Source organism: Theileria orientalis, chromosome 1 (assembly GCF_000740895.1).
Source record: "Theileria orientalis strain Shintoku DNA, chromosome 1, complete genome".
Taxonomy (NCBI): domain Eukaryota; phylum Apicomplexa; class Aconoidasida; order Piroplasmida; family Theileriidae; genus Theileria; species Theileria orientalis.
Window position 1 is genome coordinate 548582 of NC_025260.1, and position 17287 is coordinate 565868.

Sequence of the window (17287 nt, forward strand, 5' to 3'; positions counted from 1 at the left end):
GATGTTGGGGTCTCCGACCTGCGGTCAATAGTCTATCATAAAGCTGCCGAAAAAGTTTTCTATGTAATCTCCGTCCGCTCTGTGCTCAGAGGCAATCACTGAGCTCTGCTTCACTGCTGAACTTGTTCTGTAGCGTCTGTACCACGTATCCTCGTACGACGACGTCTTCGACACTGCTCTTCTGAGATCCTCTACTATGCTTTCGAACTTTTTTATGCTGGTTGCGTTCGATATTGCGTCTCTTATGTCGTGGTGACGACGCGCGTATCGATACAGCATCTTGAACGCGTGGCCCTTGACGCAACTCAGCTTTTGCCTTGGCGACCTATTAATTTTTTTAGTCCTAGCATTCTTACTCTTTCAGTATCGACAGGTACTCCTCGAAGACGTCAATGTTGTTATACTGTCTTCCTGAGAACAGGTACGGGTTCTCCAGTATTGCCTCCGATGACATTACTGCATCCGCCCTAAATGCCAACCTATGTTGTTGCTTCACAAACCCCGTATAGTCCAAACACCTTTGGACGTCTTCAAAGTTTTCAATCCCGCCGTTTGCGATAACTAAAATGCCATCAATCACGCCTGAAATTAAGACAACCACGTGCTTGTATCTAAATAACTATTCGCTTAATACCTGGTATGTTGACTCTTGACTTTATTATCCTAATTGACTCCCAGTCGCACTCTCTTATGTTTACGCTCTTCTCACTTCTGTGTCTTCCGTGCACTGTTAGTGCTTTGCAGCCGCTCGCCTAACACATTTTATCTTCTACCGCTCTAACCTCCAATGAATAACACAAATTAAGTGTCGACTGTAGTGAGTCCTTCTCAACCTTTCTAATTTTACAGGTCACGTTAACTCCAGATTCCGTCAGCCTTCTTACTATCTCGCTACACATTTTTATTAGACACTCCTGTTACTTTATCAGATCCGGGTAATCCAGCAGAAATGAGCCATACTTCCCCTTTCTGGCTATCCCCTGACTACATTTGGTCTCTTTTCTATCTAACCTGCGGACATCCCAAGTTAATATCTATTGCCGAAACATCGTCTTTAATGAATGATGACGCCAGAACAAACGTCTTTGGGTCATTGCCTGCTCGTAAATATTAACTATTCCCGCTAATTTACCACAGAACTGGGCTATTAGTGGCTTGTCGTCACTTGATGTGTGAAAGTGTACGTTGCGATAGTTTTCGTTTTCCGAGAAGATTCTAAATAATCCGTTTAAGCTCCAGGATCTTACTTCGCGTGCAGCATTGGTGTATATGCCAGGTGTGCGGAGTATCTTCTGCATAGAAGCCTACGTTAATTTTGCTTACGACTTCTCTCGTACCTGAATGGAAGTTCACTTTGGTCTACCATGGGAGCCACCACGTACTTAGGGCTGTTGAGCGACTCCCAAAATGACCAAGATTCCCTATTCTTGGCTTTAAAATACTCGATTTCAGTATTACTCATTTATAACATTAAATATACATTTTATGAAGGTTAAAATATGGTACAACAAAAATAAATATTCTATTTATACAACTTGAATGTGCTAGTGAATGGAATCTACAATTCCAAAATTCCTATATGTGTTTTATAGTACATATTTTCTGAGTGAACCTTACAATTGATCACTTGAATACTAAATAAACTTATCACTAAAATTAAAAATTATTATTCTCCTTTCATATTATCACTGCTTAAATACTTTTAGTGTTTTAATAACTTTATATAATCCATTATTGTTTAAATAAATCTCCCATATGCTGTACTTCTTTTAATCTTACAATTACTTCTTAAAATCCTTTAAATCTGGCAATTCTCCCATTTCTAAACTTTCCAGCATTTCATAGTCTATTCCCTGGAGTGCATAGGCGTACCTATTGTATGATATTACTCTTTTATATTTATTCACTTACGACAGTCTATTTAGTTTCCTTTCCAGGCACCTCGTTCTTCTAAAATACCCCCTCTTTACGAAAGCTCTTTTTCGATGTTTCGTATCATTTCGTAGTTTGTTAAACAGGTACTTTTCGTGTGTAACCTGGTCAACGTATTCTTCATTTGTGTTTCCGATTCTCGTTATTATTTTATGGTCATTTACTGGGTTATTGTACTCCACATTGTTTATAAATTCTGGAAGGTTGACTATCTTGGGAATTATTGGTGTGATTATTTCCTAAGTACATTAAATTGCAATTGTGTCAGTTTTTAACTTACCCTTGAAGAAGGTCCTTGGACTGATCCTTGATCACTGTTTACTCTATAAAAATAACTATTTTCTGGGCTAATTAACACATTTTTACTCTCTACAGCTGTTTGTCCAAGTAGGTGTTTGCCTATTCCAATGTTCGACATAATAGTCCTTTTTAGCCCGGGTTTATGGAGTAATACGTTCAATAGACTCATTTCATATACAAATTAGCTTTACAATCAATTAAAATCAAATTACAACACTGTATCATATGATTTTGGGCTTTTTGTTTTTCCCATTTCGGTGTGTGGAAGTCCACGTGCAATACAGATGTAGAAACTCTGATAGTTGTGTACACCTTTTCAAACATTAAAATTTGAATATCACTATGTCGACCACGTACGGCACAACCTCGTGCTCCTTGTATATGAACAGCTTCGACTCGTCGAGCTCTAGCGGGCTCTCCTCCTGGCCTCCCCTCCTCAGCACCTTTTCCAGCACTGTGTAGACGTTTCCGTGAATCCTGGACGTCACTGGCAGTGTTCTCTCTTCTGCGCGCTCCTCCTCGTCTCCTTCCGACTCCACGATTTGGTCTTCCAGGACGTACTTGTTGTTGCCGTCTGAGACGAACCTGAATCTGTCCAGCAGCGTGTTAAGTGAGGAGAGCACTTCGTAGTCCAGCGCCTCCAGCCCTCCTTCTACGTAGTATTGCACGTGCTGCAGTATGCAATTAATTTGGTACATTCCTCGTATTCCCACGTATTTTGACAGAAACTTGTAATGGTCGTCTTCCGTTGCCAACTCTTCTCTGTAGGTCATCAAGATGTTACCACTTCTTCCATACTTTTCCTTCTCTCCTGGGGTCTTTTCTATTATACATATCAGTTTGTTCAGCATGAAGTTGTATATCCACGGGTCCATGTTGTAGTTGATTGCGCAACTGAATGTGAAGTTGATCAGCTGTATTGGCAGGAGCTAAAAATGCGTTAGTTTCAAGGCCGCGTCCAAACTTACCGTGAGATTCACATTCGAGTTGAATGCTGACGTTAGCCTTGACTTATCTCTGAAGAATTTAACGAATCCTCCTGTGAACTTGTCTTCCAGTGTTAGCGGCTCCACAGCCACTGTTGACTTTCTTTTATTCCTTCGCTTTAAATTCTCCTGCCCTGTCCCTTGTGTGGATGGTTGTTGTGTCGATACACCTTCTTCTGATACTGGTTGTGTCGATACTGATTGTGCATCTACTGACTTTGTTAGTGGTGGTTGTGCGAGCATCTGCTTGTAGTCCAGCCTCGACAGCGAGTGGTATATTCCTACGATTGCGTGCGGCGTGAACCTCCTCAGCTTCGACGCCACACTCCTGTTCATGTGATCCAGGGTCTCCAGGTCTCTCACGTTCAGCTTCCCCAGCGCGTAGTACACGTTACACATCTCAACTTCCGACGCCTGGCTCAGACTCGCTCCGTTCACGTACTCTATCATGCCATCTATTGACAGACTTGGGTAAAAGTTATACTTCGAGAGCGTGTACAGTGCGAACGATATCAACTTCATTGTGTAGTGCTCCTGGCCTCCGCTGAGCATTTTATCTGCTGTCTTCAAACTGCTCAACAGGTTCAGCACCGGCACGTTGTACTTCAAAAATGCGTGCAGTGACATTATCAGATGGTTTATCGAGAACCTGTCCTTCATCTTCGGTATATAGTTTTCCACGAAAAAATTTAAAACATTTCTGTTCAACTCCACGCCGTTCTTCGAGTAGCAGTTTAACAGCAGCGCCAATCCCTGTGGAGTCATACTTTTTATCAAATTATCTGAGCCGTTTTCTTCCTCAAGGCTCAATCCCAACCTACATCACATTGTTTAACAGTTGACTAATCTAAATACTAGTGGTCTAGTTATCCGTTTGACCTATACATGACCTTCAATAAACTAGTTAGATGCCTAAACAATACTCATTAACTTTCTATCTTTCTATACCTCGTGTACTCTTCCAGTGATCTATTTAGCAAATCGTTTGATGTGCTGAGGAATTCGTGGTTCTTTATATTCATTTTCGATATACAGTTTAACACCAGTGACAGGTCCTGCTCGTTCATGTAGTCCACCTTTTTCGTTGCTATCCTCAGCAGCTGCGATACGTAGTTGTTTATATGCTTTGTTGTGATCAGGTTAAACTTGTAGAGTCTGTTGCTCGAGTTCAAGCTGTCGTAGAATTTAGCGTACGAGTTGAGGGACAGCGACACATGCTTCGGGTCAAGCATCGACCTGGCGTCCAGGTCCATAATCTTCCCGTGTATAAGCTCTAGAGACTTATATAGCGACAAATTGTTCGAATTTGACAATTTTCTTCCTTTCAACAGTTCGTGCGCCACCCTTCTTTCCAGAAAAATATGGCAGGAATCATCTGATATTGTATTTCCCTTCTTCAGATGATCCACTAGTGACGTTGTAAATTTATGCAGCACTCTCACTGCTTGTTGCGATGTTAAATTCCGGCATACACTGGCCCATTCCACGGCCAGGGTAGAAGGATGGATGCTCCACTTAGATAGGGGCAATCTGGGCTGCATTTTGAGTAATTTTAATTTTGCCTTCATGTTTTATAAATACAAACCATTTTAAACTAGTTTCATATTAATATACATACGTTCCATTCTTCCTTGGTGGTTTTCTTTTTTTGTTAATGGGGACGCTTGGCAACACTTTATGGTTATTTTTCACTTACACATTTTCCTTTTGTATTGTATTTTTATTTTAATGGTTGCCAGGCATCCAAATTTTGGCAGCTACGTCCATTCTTTCAAGTTTTCAGACGACTCCGAGAACCCCGTCGCCAGGAATCTCGACGTTTACGCATCGCTCTATTCTAAGCTTTCGAATGTTAGCAGTGTGGTCGAATACGCCCTCAACGTAAACGACTACAACAAGCCTTCCGATGACGAAAGCCAGCCCACTTTTGATAAATCTGTGAAGTCAATGTTGGATTTCAGGGTTCTGTACCTAGTTATAAGGCCTAATCTGGTATTTACCTCCCAATTCAACCCATTTTAGGTGATTTCTATCGACCACGTTTTACACTCGATTGCTCGCGCGTTAATTAACGTGTTAAACGGGAAATCGGTCTCGAGCAACCTCACTACTGAGGTTGCCTTCATGATGTCCGGCTCCTCCAACGTACGTTTGCAGCTTTAACCCTTTTTAGGTCGGCAAGTGTATCGACAACGTGCTCGTCTCTCGTGCTGACAAGTCGCCCTCCGTTTTAATCGTGACAATTTCTCAAAACAAGGTTCGTTTTCCTCTCTCAGCTTCCTCAGGTCTCCGAGACTCTTCTGGACCTCGTTGAGGGCGTCAGGGACGACATCTCGAACCTGCACAAGTACACGAGGGTCGACGACATTCTCAAGGTGGGTCTGCGCTCAGCGCTCGGGTTTATGCGTTTTTGGCCGCTGCTTATCTAACACGTAACGTATACTTTAGGATTTTAAAATCTCCCAGGAGGAGCTCGCGCTCCCCGGCGGGCTCGAGTCCTGCGTTTTGGGCCGCATTGGCACCAAGAGGATCTAGTTCAACCTGATCAGGTCGTTCACCGTCTGGTCGCCCCTCGCGCTGCTTTGTAATGTGCTCGTCGACTTCATTACCTCAACTAAAAAGTCTAGCTTATACCTCGTGAAGTCCTTTTCGAAGACCGTGAACTCGCGGCTGAGCAGGTCCTTCAGCGCCTCCTTGCCCCTCAGGTCCTCCTCGTTCAGCAGTTTCCCCTTGTCGTACTCCAGCAGAATGCTCTCGTTCGACTGCAGGTGCAGCTTTCCGTGTCCGTGGAACTTGCCCAGGTAGTAGTCTCCGCTGTAGATGAGTCCGTTGGGGAACACTTCGGACGTGGTTCCGTGTCTCGAGCCGAAGTGGAATCCTCCGTTGTAGACTCCTCCGTTCGTGTCCTTGCAGATTCCGTTTCCGTGCGGCAGCAGTCTGTTGTTCAGCTTCTTGAAGTCCTGCAGGAACGCCACCACGTCCACGTCCGAGGGCTTCGGGTCCATGCTCCTGAAGTCCCTGTCATCCTTAAACTGGTTAAGGTCTATGTCCAGCGTTGGGAAGTACCTCAGTGCTCCGTTATACTTGTATCCGTTCGGGAACGTGATGAGCACTTCGTTCATGAGCATGTTGTCGTTTTCCCAGACTCCTTCGATCTTGATCGTCGAGTTTGCCACCTTGTTCACTATCATGCCCTGCTTTTCTCTCTTTCCCTTTACCCAGAATCCTTCAAACGTCGTCTGCTTGTTGTACTTCAGCAGTCCTTTTCCGTGGAAATGGTCTCCGTACAGCTGTCCCACGTACAACCTTCCTTCCTTGTCTATCACTGAGCACACTCCTGTTATCACTCCGTTTTTAAACGTTCCCATTCTTATTGTTCCGTCGGGCATGCTCATTATTCCCTTTCCTTCGAATTTTCCGTTTCTAAACTCTCCCTTCATCTTCACTCCGTTTTTAAAGACCATTGTTCCGTTTCCGTGGTACCTGTTGAGTCTGAAGTCTCCAACGTAGCTGTATCCTTGTGCTTCCAATCTTCCGAACCCGTGTTTTCTATCGTTGATCCACTCTCCTAAAATCCGTTTTTAATACATATATATATATATATACACGTGTGTGTGTGTCCGTGCGTGTGTATGTTTACTTGCGTCCATATTTATGCATATGTATCTGCGTACTTATCTAATTAGTGTCCGTATCTATGGATGGGCATCTGCGTACTTATCTAATTAGTGTCCGTATCTATGGATGGGCATCTGCGTACATATCTAATGACTGGCAGTTACCTGTGTATTTGATCTCGCTTGTCACCATGGTGCCCTTGCCGTGCCTCTTATCCCGTTTCCAGGTCCCGTCGTACCTCGAGCCGTCCTTGGACACGTACGAGCCCTTGCCGTCCCTCAGCATGTCCGAGAGCTCTCCCACGTAGAAGTCCCCGTTCGGGTACGTGTACTTCGCCAGGTTGTTCGACAGGTTGAAGACAGGCTCGTTGAACACCTCGAGGCTGTGGTTGTTGAAGAACTCCGCGAAGTTCTTCGTCTGTATCCACAGCTCGAAGAAGTCGACCGAGTAGTTGTTGTGGAGCTCCAGGATGAAGGTTGCCAGCATCGCCGGCACCTTCGTCACCACCTCCTCGTCGCCCTCCATCAGGTAGCTCTTCCTGTTCAGCTCCTCTTCCTCCTGGTCCTCCTCGTCGGAGTCGGGCTCCTCCATGTGCCCTCGCAGGAACTTTCCGTCCCTCACCACGTACGCTCCGTCGACCGGGTTGTTGAAGTCGACCATCGAGTCCAGGTCGAACGTGAAGTCCATCACCAGGTGGTAGGTCAGCCTTCTCTTTCCTCCTGCGTAGGCTGCCGACTTCAGGAACTTGAGCAAAAAGTCTCTCAGCGGCTGTATTCTCGTGAAGATCGAGTACTCGATCTCCTTCGTCCTGTCGTTCTGCACGTCCGACTTCAGCGTCTCTATGTAGTCCAGGTATCTGTAGCTCACGCTTCTTCTGCGCATCTTGTCGAACATCACCTTGAACGTGAACGCCGGTTGCTCCAGCTCTCCTTCCGCGAGATCCTCCTCCATGCCTATGTCGTTCTGCTTTTCCTCCGTGTCCGACTCCATCACCTTGTCCCACTGCGCCTTCAGCTCCTCCAGCGTGTTCGCCTTCTTCTTCTTGTGGTACTTGGTCACTCTTTCCTGCTTTCCCACCATGTCGTCTTCTCCCTCAGGTTCTCCTTCTCTCTGCGACTTTGATTGCGACTGATCCGCCTTCTTCGACTTCGGCGGCTTCTTCGAGAACCTCAGGAACTTCGGGAGTGCTCCTGGGAAGTACACGTCGAACAGCCTCAGGTAACTCTCCTTGTGTCTTCTCGAGCCCAGGCTTCTTCCTATGTGGTATATCTTACTTGCTTTTCCTCCCAGGTGTATTATTGCCGAGGGCGCCTTCGACAGGTAGTCTCCTACGAAGTGGAATATGCTTTCGCTCGTGTCCAGCACCATTTTCAGCGGCTCATCTTCGATTTCCACGTCCTCGAAGATTTCGAAGTCGTTGAAGAAGCTGATTTCGTAGAATGAGGGTGAGTAGAATCCCAGCAGATCTCTCGTTCTCAGCTTTATCGCCTCGTCTTCCAGGTCAAATATCAGCGTCGGCGGCTCTGCGAACTTCGTCAGCATCCTCAGGTCCGTGATTCCTATCAGGTACCCTGACGTGTTTCTCAGCAGAGGCACCATTGCCTCTGTGAAGTACGGGTAGATTGGGTTATCTTCTCTGAACAGGTCCAGTGGGAACCCGTACCTTTTCCAACTGTACCACAGCGACCCGAACGCCTTCGAGTTAAAGTTCAGTGCGTTTGCGCACGGTATCATCGTCAGCAGCGAGAGTATGCACGTACTCGTCCTCGCTGCGCACTCCGAGTATATTGCTATCCTCTGCTCCGCCAACAGTGACTTAAGCAGGAACAGCAGTGCTCCTAACAACATTTAAACTTCACTACACTTACTGTATGATAAACACAGTGAGAAGGGCTTAAAGTGGTATTCCAGGTTAAAGAAGAGTGATTCGTAACTCCACTAAAAATTGTCATTTAATTTTCTGGTTGCTATTTTATGATTGCTAATTATACTATTTTTGCTAATAACAGTGCAATCAATAGCTATATTATAGTTGCTATCTATACCATTGTTGCTAGTTATATCGCCATTAGTAATAACAACATTAGCTATACCACTACTAATCATGCTATCATCACTGATAACGCTGTCTATAACTACGGGCGCTTACCTCTTCCGGCTTATCGCTTTTGTTGATGTGCTCCACGAACGACAGCAGCAGTGAATCGCTACACATAATTGAGCTTACTGCCACTTACTCTTTGAAGTTTTTGTTGTCGAAGTACGTCTGCGCCACGTACTCCAGCCTCGACCCGATAACTCCGAAGAAGGGCACTGTGTACACCAGGCATATTGCCACGTAGTACCTCGTGTACAGTTCCGGCTCTGGCTCCGGCTTTTTAACTTGCGGGACTGACCCTGATCCTTCTCCCCTCACTCCAACACCCTCGCCTGCTTTCTTCTCCCTCAACACTCCCTTCTGTTCCAACGGCCCCTTTGCTCCAGTCGCCTTTCTTTCCGAACCCAGCTTATTATCCTTTTCTAAGTTAACTCCCCTGTCCACTCTCGTTCCTGGGCCCAACCTGATTTCACTTCCCGTTTTACCTGGCACATCAAAACTTAATCTTCTTCCTAGCTCCAGTTTACTGTCAACATCCTCTTTAGTTTTTACACCCATTTTAAACCTGTTTTGGTCTTCAGGATCTTCAGGCGATGCATCCTTTTCACTATTCGACCCTTTATCCCCTCTCGTAATCTTACTTCCAAAGTCCAATATTGATTCCAGACTTGACATTTTTGGCTTATCCTGCGAACCTCCTGAGGAATGCTTTACAGTGTCCTTTTCCCGATTATTTTCCTCGTCCTTCGCGTACTCCTTTGATGATTCCTTCACTATACCCTTGAGTGGTTCCTTCGGTTCCTTCGGTTCCTTTGTTTCACCTTTTGCTGATTCTGATCCTGTTTCCTTTTCTTCTGACTTGGGTTCCCATCCTAGCCTCTTCGCTAAGTCAAATCCCAACTCCTTACTCGTCTTATATCCCAGGTCCAACAGAGTTTCCTTTTCAGACTTATTCTTTTCTTCTGCGGGCTTAACTAAACTTTTACTCTCCTTCGCGTAATCCTTTTTATCCAGGCCAAACAGAGTCTCAAACTTCTGTCCACTCTTATCTTCTTCTTTCTTCTCCTTTTCTTTTTCATTGTGATTCTTGTTTTTGTCTTCTTTTTCTTTACCATTCTCATTTTCCTTTTCTTTATTCTTCTCATCCTTCTCCTTTTTATTTTCTTCCTCTTCTTCTCCAAACCAACTTTTCTTAAGATTTAATTCACTAAACATTCCAAATAACTTATTTTCCTGTTTATTTTTTTCTTCTTCGTCTGCTCCCTTTTTATTCTTGTCTTCAACGTCCATTAGTGAGAAAACCTTAGTCTTTGTGGTCTGTGGACTTGCATCACACGATCCTGAGCCTGCCTTCGTTGCGGTCTCCTTCGGCGTCGTCTCTTCACTCTTTCCTGGCGTCGCCTCAAAGTTAAAGAAATCGAATGGTTTAAATTCGCTTTTCTTCGTAGCGGCTCCTTGTGCTGTTTTCGTGGGCACTGGTTCAAAATTCAAGAAGTCTAGCTCCTTTGTGGTACTAATCTTCGTAGTCGGCTCTGGTCCTTTCTTCTTTGGCGAACTAAGGTCCGGCGGATCCACGTCCTTTCCTAACGCCCTCTCCTTCGACTCAGGCTTTACTTCTGTAGTCAGTTTATTTGTTGCAGAGTCCAAGAAGTCCAGGGCCTTAGCTCCTGTCTCCTTCAACGTCTTCAGTGGTCCCCGTGCGGCCGTGGGCGGTGGCGTTCTTGGGTCAAAGTAGGTTGCGCCTTGCTTTTTCCCTGGGTCCTTCCTGAGTGTTTCGTTTATCATGTTAAGCAGACTTCCGTACGTTTCAACCTTTTCTGTGAACTGGAGTACGTAGCTCGTTCCGTAGAGCACGTTTCCTGACGCGGTTGGCAACACAAAGTGAACAAAGTCCACCAACGAATCCTTCTTCTGCGACCCGAACGCCAGACCTGGCAGCAGGTGTAATGCCGACTGCAACTCTGAGGTGTGATCTCTTTCTGCTGTGTATGATTCTGAACTCTACAAATTATAATGTGCACTCTAACTTACGTATGTTGCCTTAAGCACATCGTCGTTCCCTGGCCTCCTCGGGTCCAGGTTCTGCGGGTGCTTGAGGATGAATTCGTTTCTCGAGTCCTTGTTGCGCAGTATAAACGCTCCCACCACTGGCGGCCCGTGCAGGCTCGTATAGTACATATTGTCGTAGAACTTCCCGAACTCGTTTTTAACTTCTGCCGACTCTTCTTTCGGCTTCTCTAAAGGTGGCGGCACTTTTCCGGTTTGTGTTCTCGGTCCGTCCAGCTCCAGGTTCAGGTATGCCACTGAATCCAGCGAATCTCTCGTGATGTGCTCCTTAAACGTCGCAGATTCAAAGTTTGAGTAGTTAACTGTCTCTGATGACTGTGATTGCTTTGACGCGGGCGTCGATGTGTCCGATTCCAGGGAGGTCGACTTCGGTGTGTTTTCTGACAAGTCCATCGGTTTCGCGTCCAATTTAATCTCCTTAAACTGCGCACTGAAAATCTGATCATCTGTTAGGAAGACCTGACTTTCTGAGGCTTTTTCTGCATCTTCTTTATTCTCCTCATTCCGATCAGAGGCTGAACTTATGAGATTCAGGTCCAGTATGTTTTCTGCTGGGAGCACAAACGCAGGTTCTGGCTCTTTATTTGGGTCGGATTTGTTTATTTGGTCAAACATTTCATCAAATGATCGTTCTCCCATTCTCTAAATTTACACAAATTTGATAATCAAATTCAAAATGAAAATTAAAAATAAGAACGATTCAGCTTTACAATGCGATAAAATCACTCAATACTTCTTCCAATACACTATGTTACAAAATATGTCTGATTATACAATATAAGTGCTCTAAAAACATGTAAATTCAACAATATTCTAGATTTGAGAATAAGAATGTTAGGTAAGGGTCACCTTATTCCGAGAATTAAATATAATATTCCATATTAATTTCTTATGTTGAAATTTGTAAAAATCTATATTACATAAAATGATATTATACACTTTAGTTAGTAAAATATGATACAGCTATAAAATATTATGACAAACGGAATCAGAATTGAGATAGCGATAATCGGAAATCATACTATATTGCATAATAATGAAGACTATAAAAAATGTAAACAATGTGTATAATAAATCAGTACAAGTTTTACACCTAAAAAATATCAATCCCCCATAGAATGGTCGTTTTTTTATAATACAATATATTTAGCAGTTTACTATCTAAATATTGTAAAAATATTTTTGTTTTATTTAACAAACTTATTTTTATTAATCTCTTTAGATTCTTTCTTTGCTTTTGAGTTTTACCTCTTTTCTCGTTCTTCTTACACAAAATTTCATTATCAATTCATAAACACACAGATTTAAAATGAAGGTCTACAAAGACTTATATTCTGAAGATGAGGTCTGCTCAGATGCCTACGATCATTTAGATCCTTTTGAGAATTCCGAACTTGCATCAGGTTTGTCATTTTTTTATATCGCACAATCTTGCCTTATTTCAACAATTTACACATTTCACCGGTATTTAAGACATACATATGTTTAGTTGCTTTCGAGGTTAAAACTTCAAAGGTTGCAAAGGGAGAGGAGGACTATGGGATCGGCTACAAGTATGTCTCCCTTGTGTTTATAGCCTAATTTTAATTTAGCGATGAGGAAGGGGGCGACGGCGGTCAGCCAGACCCCAATGTCGAGATGGTTGTCGACATTGTCGATAAATTTGGTCTACAATCACTCCAGCTGACCAAGAAGGATTACACCTCGTACATTAAGAAGTACATCCAGAGGTTGGCTGCAACACTGCAAGAAAAAAACCCTGATCGTGTCGATACCTTCAAAACAGGTGTTTCTGAGTTTGTTAAGTACGTTCTCGCCCATTTCGACGATTTCGAGTTTTATGTTGGAGAATCTTTGGATTACGAGGCCGGTTTGGTCTACGCATACTACAAGGGCGAAGAAGTTTCTCCTAGACTTGTTTTCCTCAAGGATGGCTTGACGGAAGAACGCTACTAAGCTAGTTAATCTCCTTCATCTATGTGTACTATGTGCTCAACTTCTTTATCCGAGGGAACTCGGATTTTGCCCATTTATGCGTCTTAAATTAGATTGGAGCTGAATGTGCCAGTGTTGGTTAATTTTAATCACGTTTATGATGGTACCTAACATTCTTGGATCCCTAACACATATCACTATTTATAATTATGGATACCATAGGAGATGTCGTTCATAAAAAATTCACATACATCTATGTTTCTTCGGACATCAATACTCCAGTTAAAGCGCTTGAGTTTTCGGGAAAAGAGAATGATTTTAGGGATTTGCTGACAGGACACTTCACGCGACACCACTTGCTGCCCGAGGAGCGGCAAAACTTCGAAAAATACCTCGTTAAAGAGTACGAGGAGAACAAAAACAAAAATAAGGCCGAAGAAGGTTCTTCCAACTCGTTTAAGCTCACACCGGACTTCCTGAGTAACACAATCGACACCGCTGGCTCAAACTACCAGGTATTTTGGGCATAACTGCGCCTTTACACACACACTCAACTCAGATCATTCCTCTAACTCTACCCAGCGATAAAACAAACTATCTCGGCATCAACTGTTATATTGACAGCATCGGCAGGGTGAAGAACCTTCCGAGCAACTCCAGGATGACTCGCATCTGTTCAACCGGTACCCTCAGACTCCCACTCAATTCTTCAGACATTCGCGGAGACTGCTTCATCTCGAGGACCTACGACGACGAGGACGTGTTCAAGCGGGTCGACTTCACGATGGACGACTACAACGAGCTTCTGGAGAACCCTCCGTCCGCCGAGGGAAGGTTAGTCTCAGATTCGCCATGTGACCTTAGGTGGGACGCCTCGAAGGCGTTTTCGAACGCCCTCACGCAGAGCTCCGCGACTGCTAGTGCGAAGGAAGAGGTGAAGAACTCGTGCGAAAACTGCAAGAAGGTACGTCACTGTAGCTGCTATTACTGGTGTTACTTGTGTTACTGGTACTACTGCTGTTACTGGTGTTACTTGTGTTACTGGTATTACTGGTACTACTGGTGTCAATCTATTACTGGCAATTCTGGCGCCAACGCTGTTTAGGAGGGCGGCGATGCTGCAGGCCTGAAGCTGTGTTCTGGCTGCAAGAAGGTCAAGTACTGCTCCGTGCAGTGCCAGAAGGACGACTGGCGCTTCCATCGTAGAATCTGTAAAGTATGACATTAATCTTTTCTCGTCGACACTATTTGATCCTGGACCTCGCGCGGCACCGGCTCGTAGTGCGACATTTCCATGGTGTAGAAGCCGCGGCCCTGGCTCAACGAGCGCAGCTTCGATATGTACCCGGTCATTTCCTTCAGAGGCGCCACCGCCTCGATCTCCTTCACGGAGCCGTGTCCGTCCCTGTTGCTCTTAATTTTCCCGCGCCTCTTCGACAGGTCTGAAATAACTTCTCCGAAGTTCACCGTCGGACACACTATTCGCACCTTCATGATCGGCTCGAGCAGCCTCATTCCCGAGAGGCGGGCTGCCTCCCTGATGCCTCTCGAGGTCGCCATCTTGAACGCGAACTCCGAGCTGTCGACCTCGTGGAAGGAGCCGTTGACCAGCGTTACGAGCACGTCGGTCACTGGGTAGTTCGCCAGCAGTCCCGTGTTCAGCTCCTCCCGCAGCGCCTGCTCTATGTACGGCACGAACTCCTTCGGGATTGCTCCTCCGAATATCTTGCTTTCAAACTTGACTCCGCTCCCCTGCTCCAGCGGAAGCACGTGAAAGTTCACGTGGCCGTACTGTCCGTGTCCTCCGGTCTGTTTGATGAACCTGTTTCACGGTTATTAGAGGCGCAATGTGATATCGATTCAACTTACTTTCCTTCCGCCTGGACCTCCTTCACGAACGTTTCCTTGAACGCCACCTGCGGGTCTCCCGTCTTCAACTCCAGCTTGTGCTCCCTCTTGATTCTGTCCAGGACCACCTCCAGGTGCAGCTCGCCCATTCCGCTTATTAGTGTCTGGCCGGTTTCCTTGTTCTAAAGAGTGGGTGTGACTAACTTCCCGATGGTCAACTTACTCTGTGCATCTTGAATGACGGGTCCTCGTCCATGTACTTCTCCAGCACTGGGTACAGTCTCACGTCGTCCCCCGAGTATATTATGTCCACTGAGCGGCTTATCACTGGTTCCGGGAACTCCATGGACTCTAGTACTATCGGCTCCTTTTCCGAGCACAGTGTGTCTCCCGTTATCGCCTTCACTCCCACCTACGTTTACCATTTTTAAAAACACTTTTCTCTCACCAGACACACTATGTCCCCTGCGTGTGCTTCCTTTATTTGCTTTCTTGTATCTGAGTGTACGAAGAGTATTTTCTGCACTCTCTGCGATTTCTTCATCCTCGGGTTATATACGCTATCTCCCACCTTTACTGTCCCTCTGTATATCCTTACGAACGACTGTTTTCCCAAATTCGAGTCAAATGCCAACTGAAAAAAAGATTAAGTCTTCTCATGCCCTACCTTAAAGACCAATGCTGCAAACGGCTGTGAGAAGTCCCTTACGTCGAAGTACGCATCGTTTCCTAATTCAAGTCTCATTTAATGCCAAACTAACTTTTATCATCGTCCTCCTCTGTGAGTTGTTGTTCTGGCTGCTTTCCTCCTTCTACATCTTCTTGTTGATCTTTTTCTTCCGATTCCTTTTCTAATTCACTGCTCTTAATCGACTCCAAAAATAACTTGTTTGTTTCACATGGTGATGGTAGGAAATCCAATACCATGTCCAATATTCCTAGTATTTTTCTTACACAATTTCATAACTTACCTTGTATGTTTTTATTCTTTAGTGAACTCCCGCAGGCCAGTGGTACTACTTTGTTTGCCAATGTTAGTGTTCTCAGCATATCTCTTATTTCCTGTTCCGTTATCGGTTCTAAGTTATGTTTAAGGCACGATAAAGCCACCTCACCTTGTGCAAAATATTTTTCCATTAGTTCTTCTGACTCCTGTGCCACTGTCTCCACCAACAACTCTCTTATTATCAATTAAATTTCTTTTTACTTACCTATATTTTTCATAACTTTCCTTCATTTTCTTTGGTATTTCCAGTTCCTCGTAGTTGAAGTTGTTCTTCTCCTTTGAGAACTTATAAAATTTACTCCTACGTTCCGTTATCATCCTCTCAATTACCTTATTACGTCTATTACTCCTTCGAAGTCACTATGCACTCCCACTGGTATAAATACTGGTATTGGAAACGCTCCCAGTTTTTCCTTCATTTCGTTAATACACTTTTCAAAGTCCGCTCCTATTCTGTCCATCTTATTCACGTATGCTATTCTCGGAATCTAAAGTCCTTGTGCTACCTTGAACGCACCTTGTATCTGTCCGCCTGCCTCCACACTGTTTCTGATTGTGGCTCCACTCCTGCTACTCCGTCGAAAACCACAATCCCTCCGTCCAGCACTCTCAGTGACCTTTCCACCTACAGCGGTTTCATCTTACTCCAACTTTACCTCGACTGTGAAATCAACGTGACCCGGCGTGTCAATAATGTTTATGCGATGTATTGGTATTTTGCGATATCCTCCTCTCCAGTAGCACGTCGTTGCTGCTGAGGTTATGGTTATTCCTCTCTCCTTCTCTTGCGGAAGGTAGTCCATTACTGCCTGGCCTGCAGATGTGTCAGTTTTCAATACACTTACCCTCATGCACTTCTCCCATTTTATAGGTAACTCCTGTCAAATAAAGTATTCTTTCTGTTGTTGTAGTCTTTCCAGCATCAATGTGTGCCATGATTCCTATACAACATTAAAGTTGTTTTTCGAAGGATAACTTCCATCAAACCCACCTATATTCCTATATCTTTCCAGTTTTACTTCTGTTATTTGAAAATCATTGCTGAGAGAAGCCAAATTAGGGGACAATTTACTCCTTTTATAAAAGGGTGTAACGTAATGGTTCAAAAAACTGTTGTTTTTACTTTGTATTGGAGTCACATTATTGCGATTTATAAAGAAATATGGTTTCACATTAATGTTTGAACCATTTTTGCAAAATTTTCTGCAAAAATTTAAGTAATTATGCGAATATGATAATTTGACATATGTGTAAAACAAAAGAATAAAGAAAAGCAGAATAGAGCTACATTTTAACATTTCAAGTAAAAATACAAATAAAATACTATACAAATTGGGATTTAACCTTTTAAACTGATCATAACTTATAAAATTCGGTTTTCTATGATAAATTTATAGTTATGTGGATAATCACTATTTATTGATATTCTCAGATTTATTTTTTAATACTAATACATAAACTTTAAAATTTTATTACCCAGCACTGGATTCCTATATA

General features: G+C 44.0%; 9 protein-coding genes across 9 annotated transcripts; 3 read left to right on the forward strand and 6 right to left on the reverse strand.

The window, feature by feature from the left end:
• Positions 1 to 24: 24 nt before the first annotated feature.
• On the reverse strand, positions 25 to 1462 carry TOT_010001229 (uncharacterized protein; the record flags this gene model as incomplete). Its single annotated transcript, XM_009690787.1, has 9 exons — positions 25 to 325; positions 357 to 561; positions 635 to 752; positions 783 to 891; positions 922 to 980; positions 1012 to 1100; positions 1133 to 1215; positions 1248 to 1304; positions 1338 to 1462. The coding sequence occupies 9 exons, from the start codon at positions 1460 to 1462 to the stop codon at positions 25 to 27; spliced, it is 1146 nt and encodes a 381-aa protein (XP_009689082.1).
• A 319-nt stretch (positions 1463 to 1781) lies between these two features.
• TOT_010000250 (conserved hypothetical protein) lies at positions 1782 to 2401 on the reverse strand (the record flags this gene model as incomplete). Its single annotated transcript, XM_009690788.1, has 3 exons — positions 1782 to 1872; positions 1912 to 2171; positions 2213 to 2401. The coding sequence occupies 3 exons, from the start codon at positions 2399 to 2401 to the stop codon at positions 1782 to 1784; spliced, it is 540 nt and encodes a 179-aa protein (XP_009689083.1).
• A 39-nt stretch (positions 2402 to 2440) lies between these two features.
• Positions 2441 to 4786, reverse strand: TOT_010000251 (conserved hypothetical protein; the record flags this gene model as incomplete). Its single annotated transcript, XM_009690789.1, has 5 exons — positions 2441 to 2527; positions 2574 to 3161; positions 3201 to 3299; positions 3432 to 4035; positions 4167 to 4786. 5 exons carry the CDS (start codon positions 4784 to 4786, stop codon positions 2441 to 2443), a joined length of 1998 nt encoding a protein of 665 aa, XP_009689084.1.
• Positions 4787 to 4946: 160 nt separating this feature from the next.
• On the forward strand, positions 4947 to 5647 carry TOT_010000252 (uncharacterized protein; the record flags this gene model as incomplete). Its single annotated transcript, XM_009690790.1, is given in 4 exon segments — positions 4947 to 5210; positions 5241 to 5363; positions 5392 to 5475; positions 5495 to 5647. The coding sequence occupies 4 exon segments, from the start codon at positions 4947 to 4949 to the stop codon at positions 5645 to 5647; spliced, it is 624 nt and encodes a 207-aa protein (XP_009689085.1).
• A 102-nt stretch (positions 5648 to 5749) lies between these two features.
• TOT_010001230 (MORN motif repeat containing protein) lies at positions 5750 to 8645 on the reverse strand (the record flags this gene model as incomplete). Its single annotated transcript, XM_009690791.1, has 2 exons — positions 5750 to 6786; positions 7001 to 8645. 2 exons carry the CDS (start codon positions 8643 to 8645, stop codon positions 5750 to 5752), a joined length of 2682 nt encoding a protein of 893 aa, XP_009689086.1.
• A 39-nt stretch (positions 8646 to 8684) lies between these two features.
• Positions 8685 to 11616, reverse strand: TOT_010001231 (conserved hypothetical protein; the record flags this gene model as incomplete). Its single annotated transcript, XM_009690792.1, has 6 exons — positions 8685 to 8774; positions 8986 to 9043; positions 9074 to 9181; positions 9968 to 10109; positions 10731 to 10935; positions 10966 to 11616. 6 exons carry the CDS (start codon positions 11614 to 11616, stop codon positions 8685 to 8687), a joined length of 1254 nt encoding a protein of 417 aa, XP_009689087.1.
• Positions 11617 to 12310: 694 nt separating this feature from the next.
• Positions 12311 to 12957, forward strand: TOT_010000255 (translationally-controlled tumor protein homolog TCTP; the record flags this gene model as incomplete). The annotated part of the gene is made up of 3 exons (XM_009690793.1): positions 12311 to 12404; positions 12491 to 12554; positions 12594 to 12957. The coding sequence occupies 3 exons, from the start codon at positions 12311 to 12313 to the stop codon at positions 12955 to 12957; spliced, it is 522 nt and encodes a 173-aa protein (XP_009689088.1).
• Positions 12958 to 13145: 188 nt separating this feature from the next.
• Positions 13146 to 14041, forward strand: TOT_010000256 (conserved hypothetical protein; the record flags this gene model as incomplete). The annotated part of the gene is made up of 2 exons (XM_009690794.1): positions 13146 to 13451; positions 13496 to 14041. 2 exons carry the CDS (start codon positions 13146 to 13148, stop codon positions 14039 to 14041), a joined length of 852 nt encoding a protein of 283 aa, XP_009689089.1.
• Positions 14042 to 14160: 119 nt separating this feature from the next.
• On the reverse strand, positions 14161 to 17088 carry TOT_010000257 (translation elongation factor G; the record flags this gene model as incomplete). Its single annotated transcript, XM_009690795.1, is given in 13 exon segments — positions 14161 to 14758; positions 14806 to 14966; positions 15008 to 15196; positions 15242 to 15418; positions 15452 to 15513; positions 15546 to 15722; positions 15756 to 15964; positions 15996 to 16109; positions 16121 to 16278; positions 16308 to 16415; positions 16447 to 16604; positions 16636 to 16731; positions 16767 to 17088. 13 exon segments carry the CDS (start codon positions 17086 to 17088, stop codon positions 14161 to 14163), a joined length of 2529 nt encoding a protein of 842 aa, XP_009689090.1.
• Between the last annotated feature and the right edge of the window lie 199 nt (positions 17089 to 17287).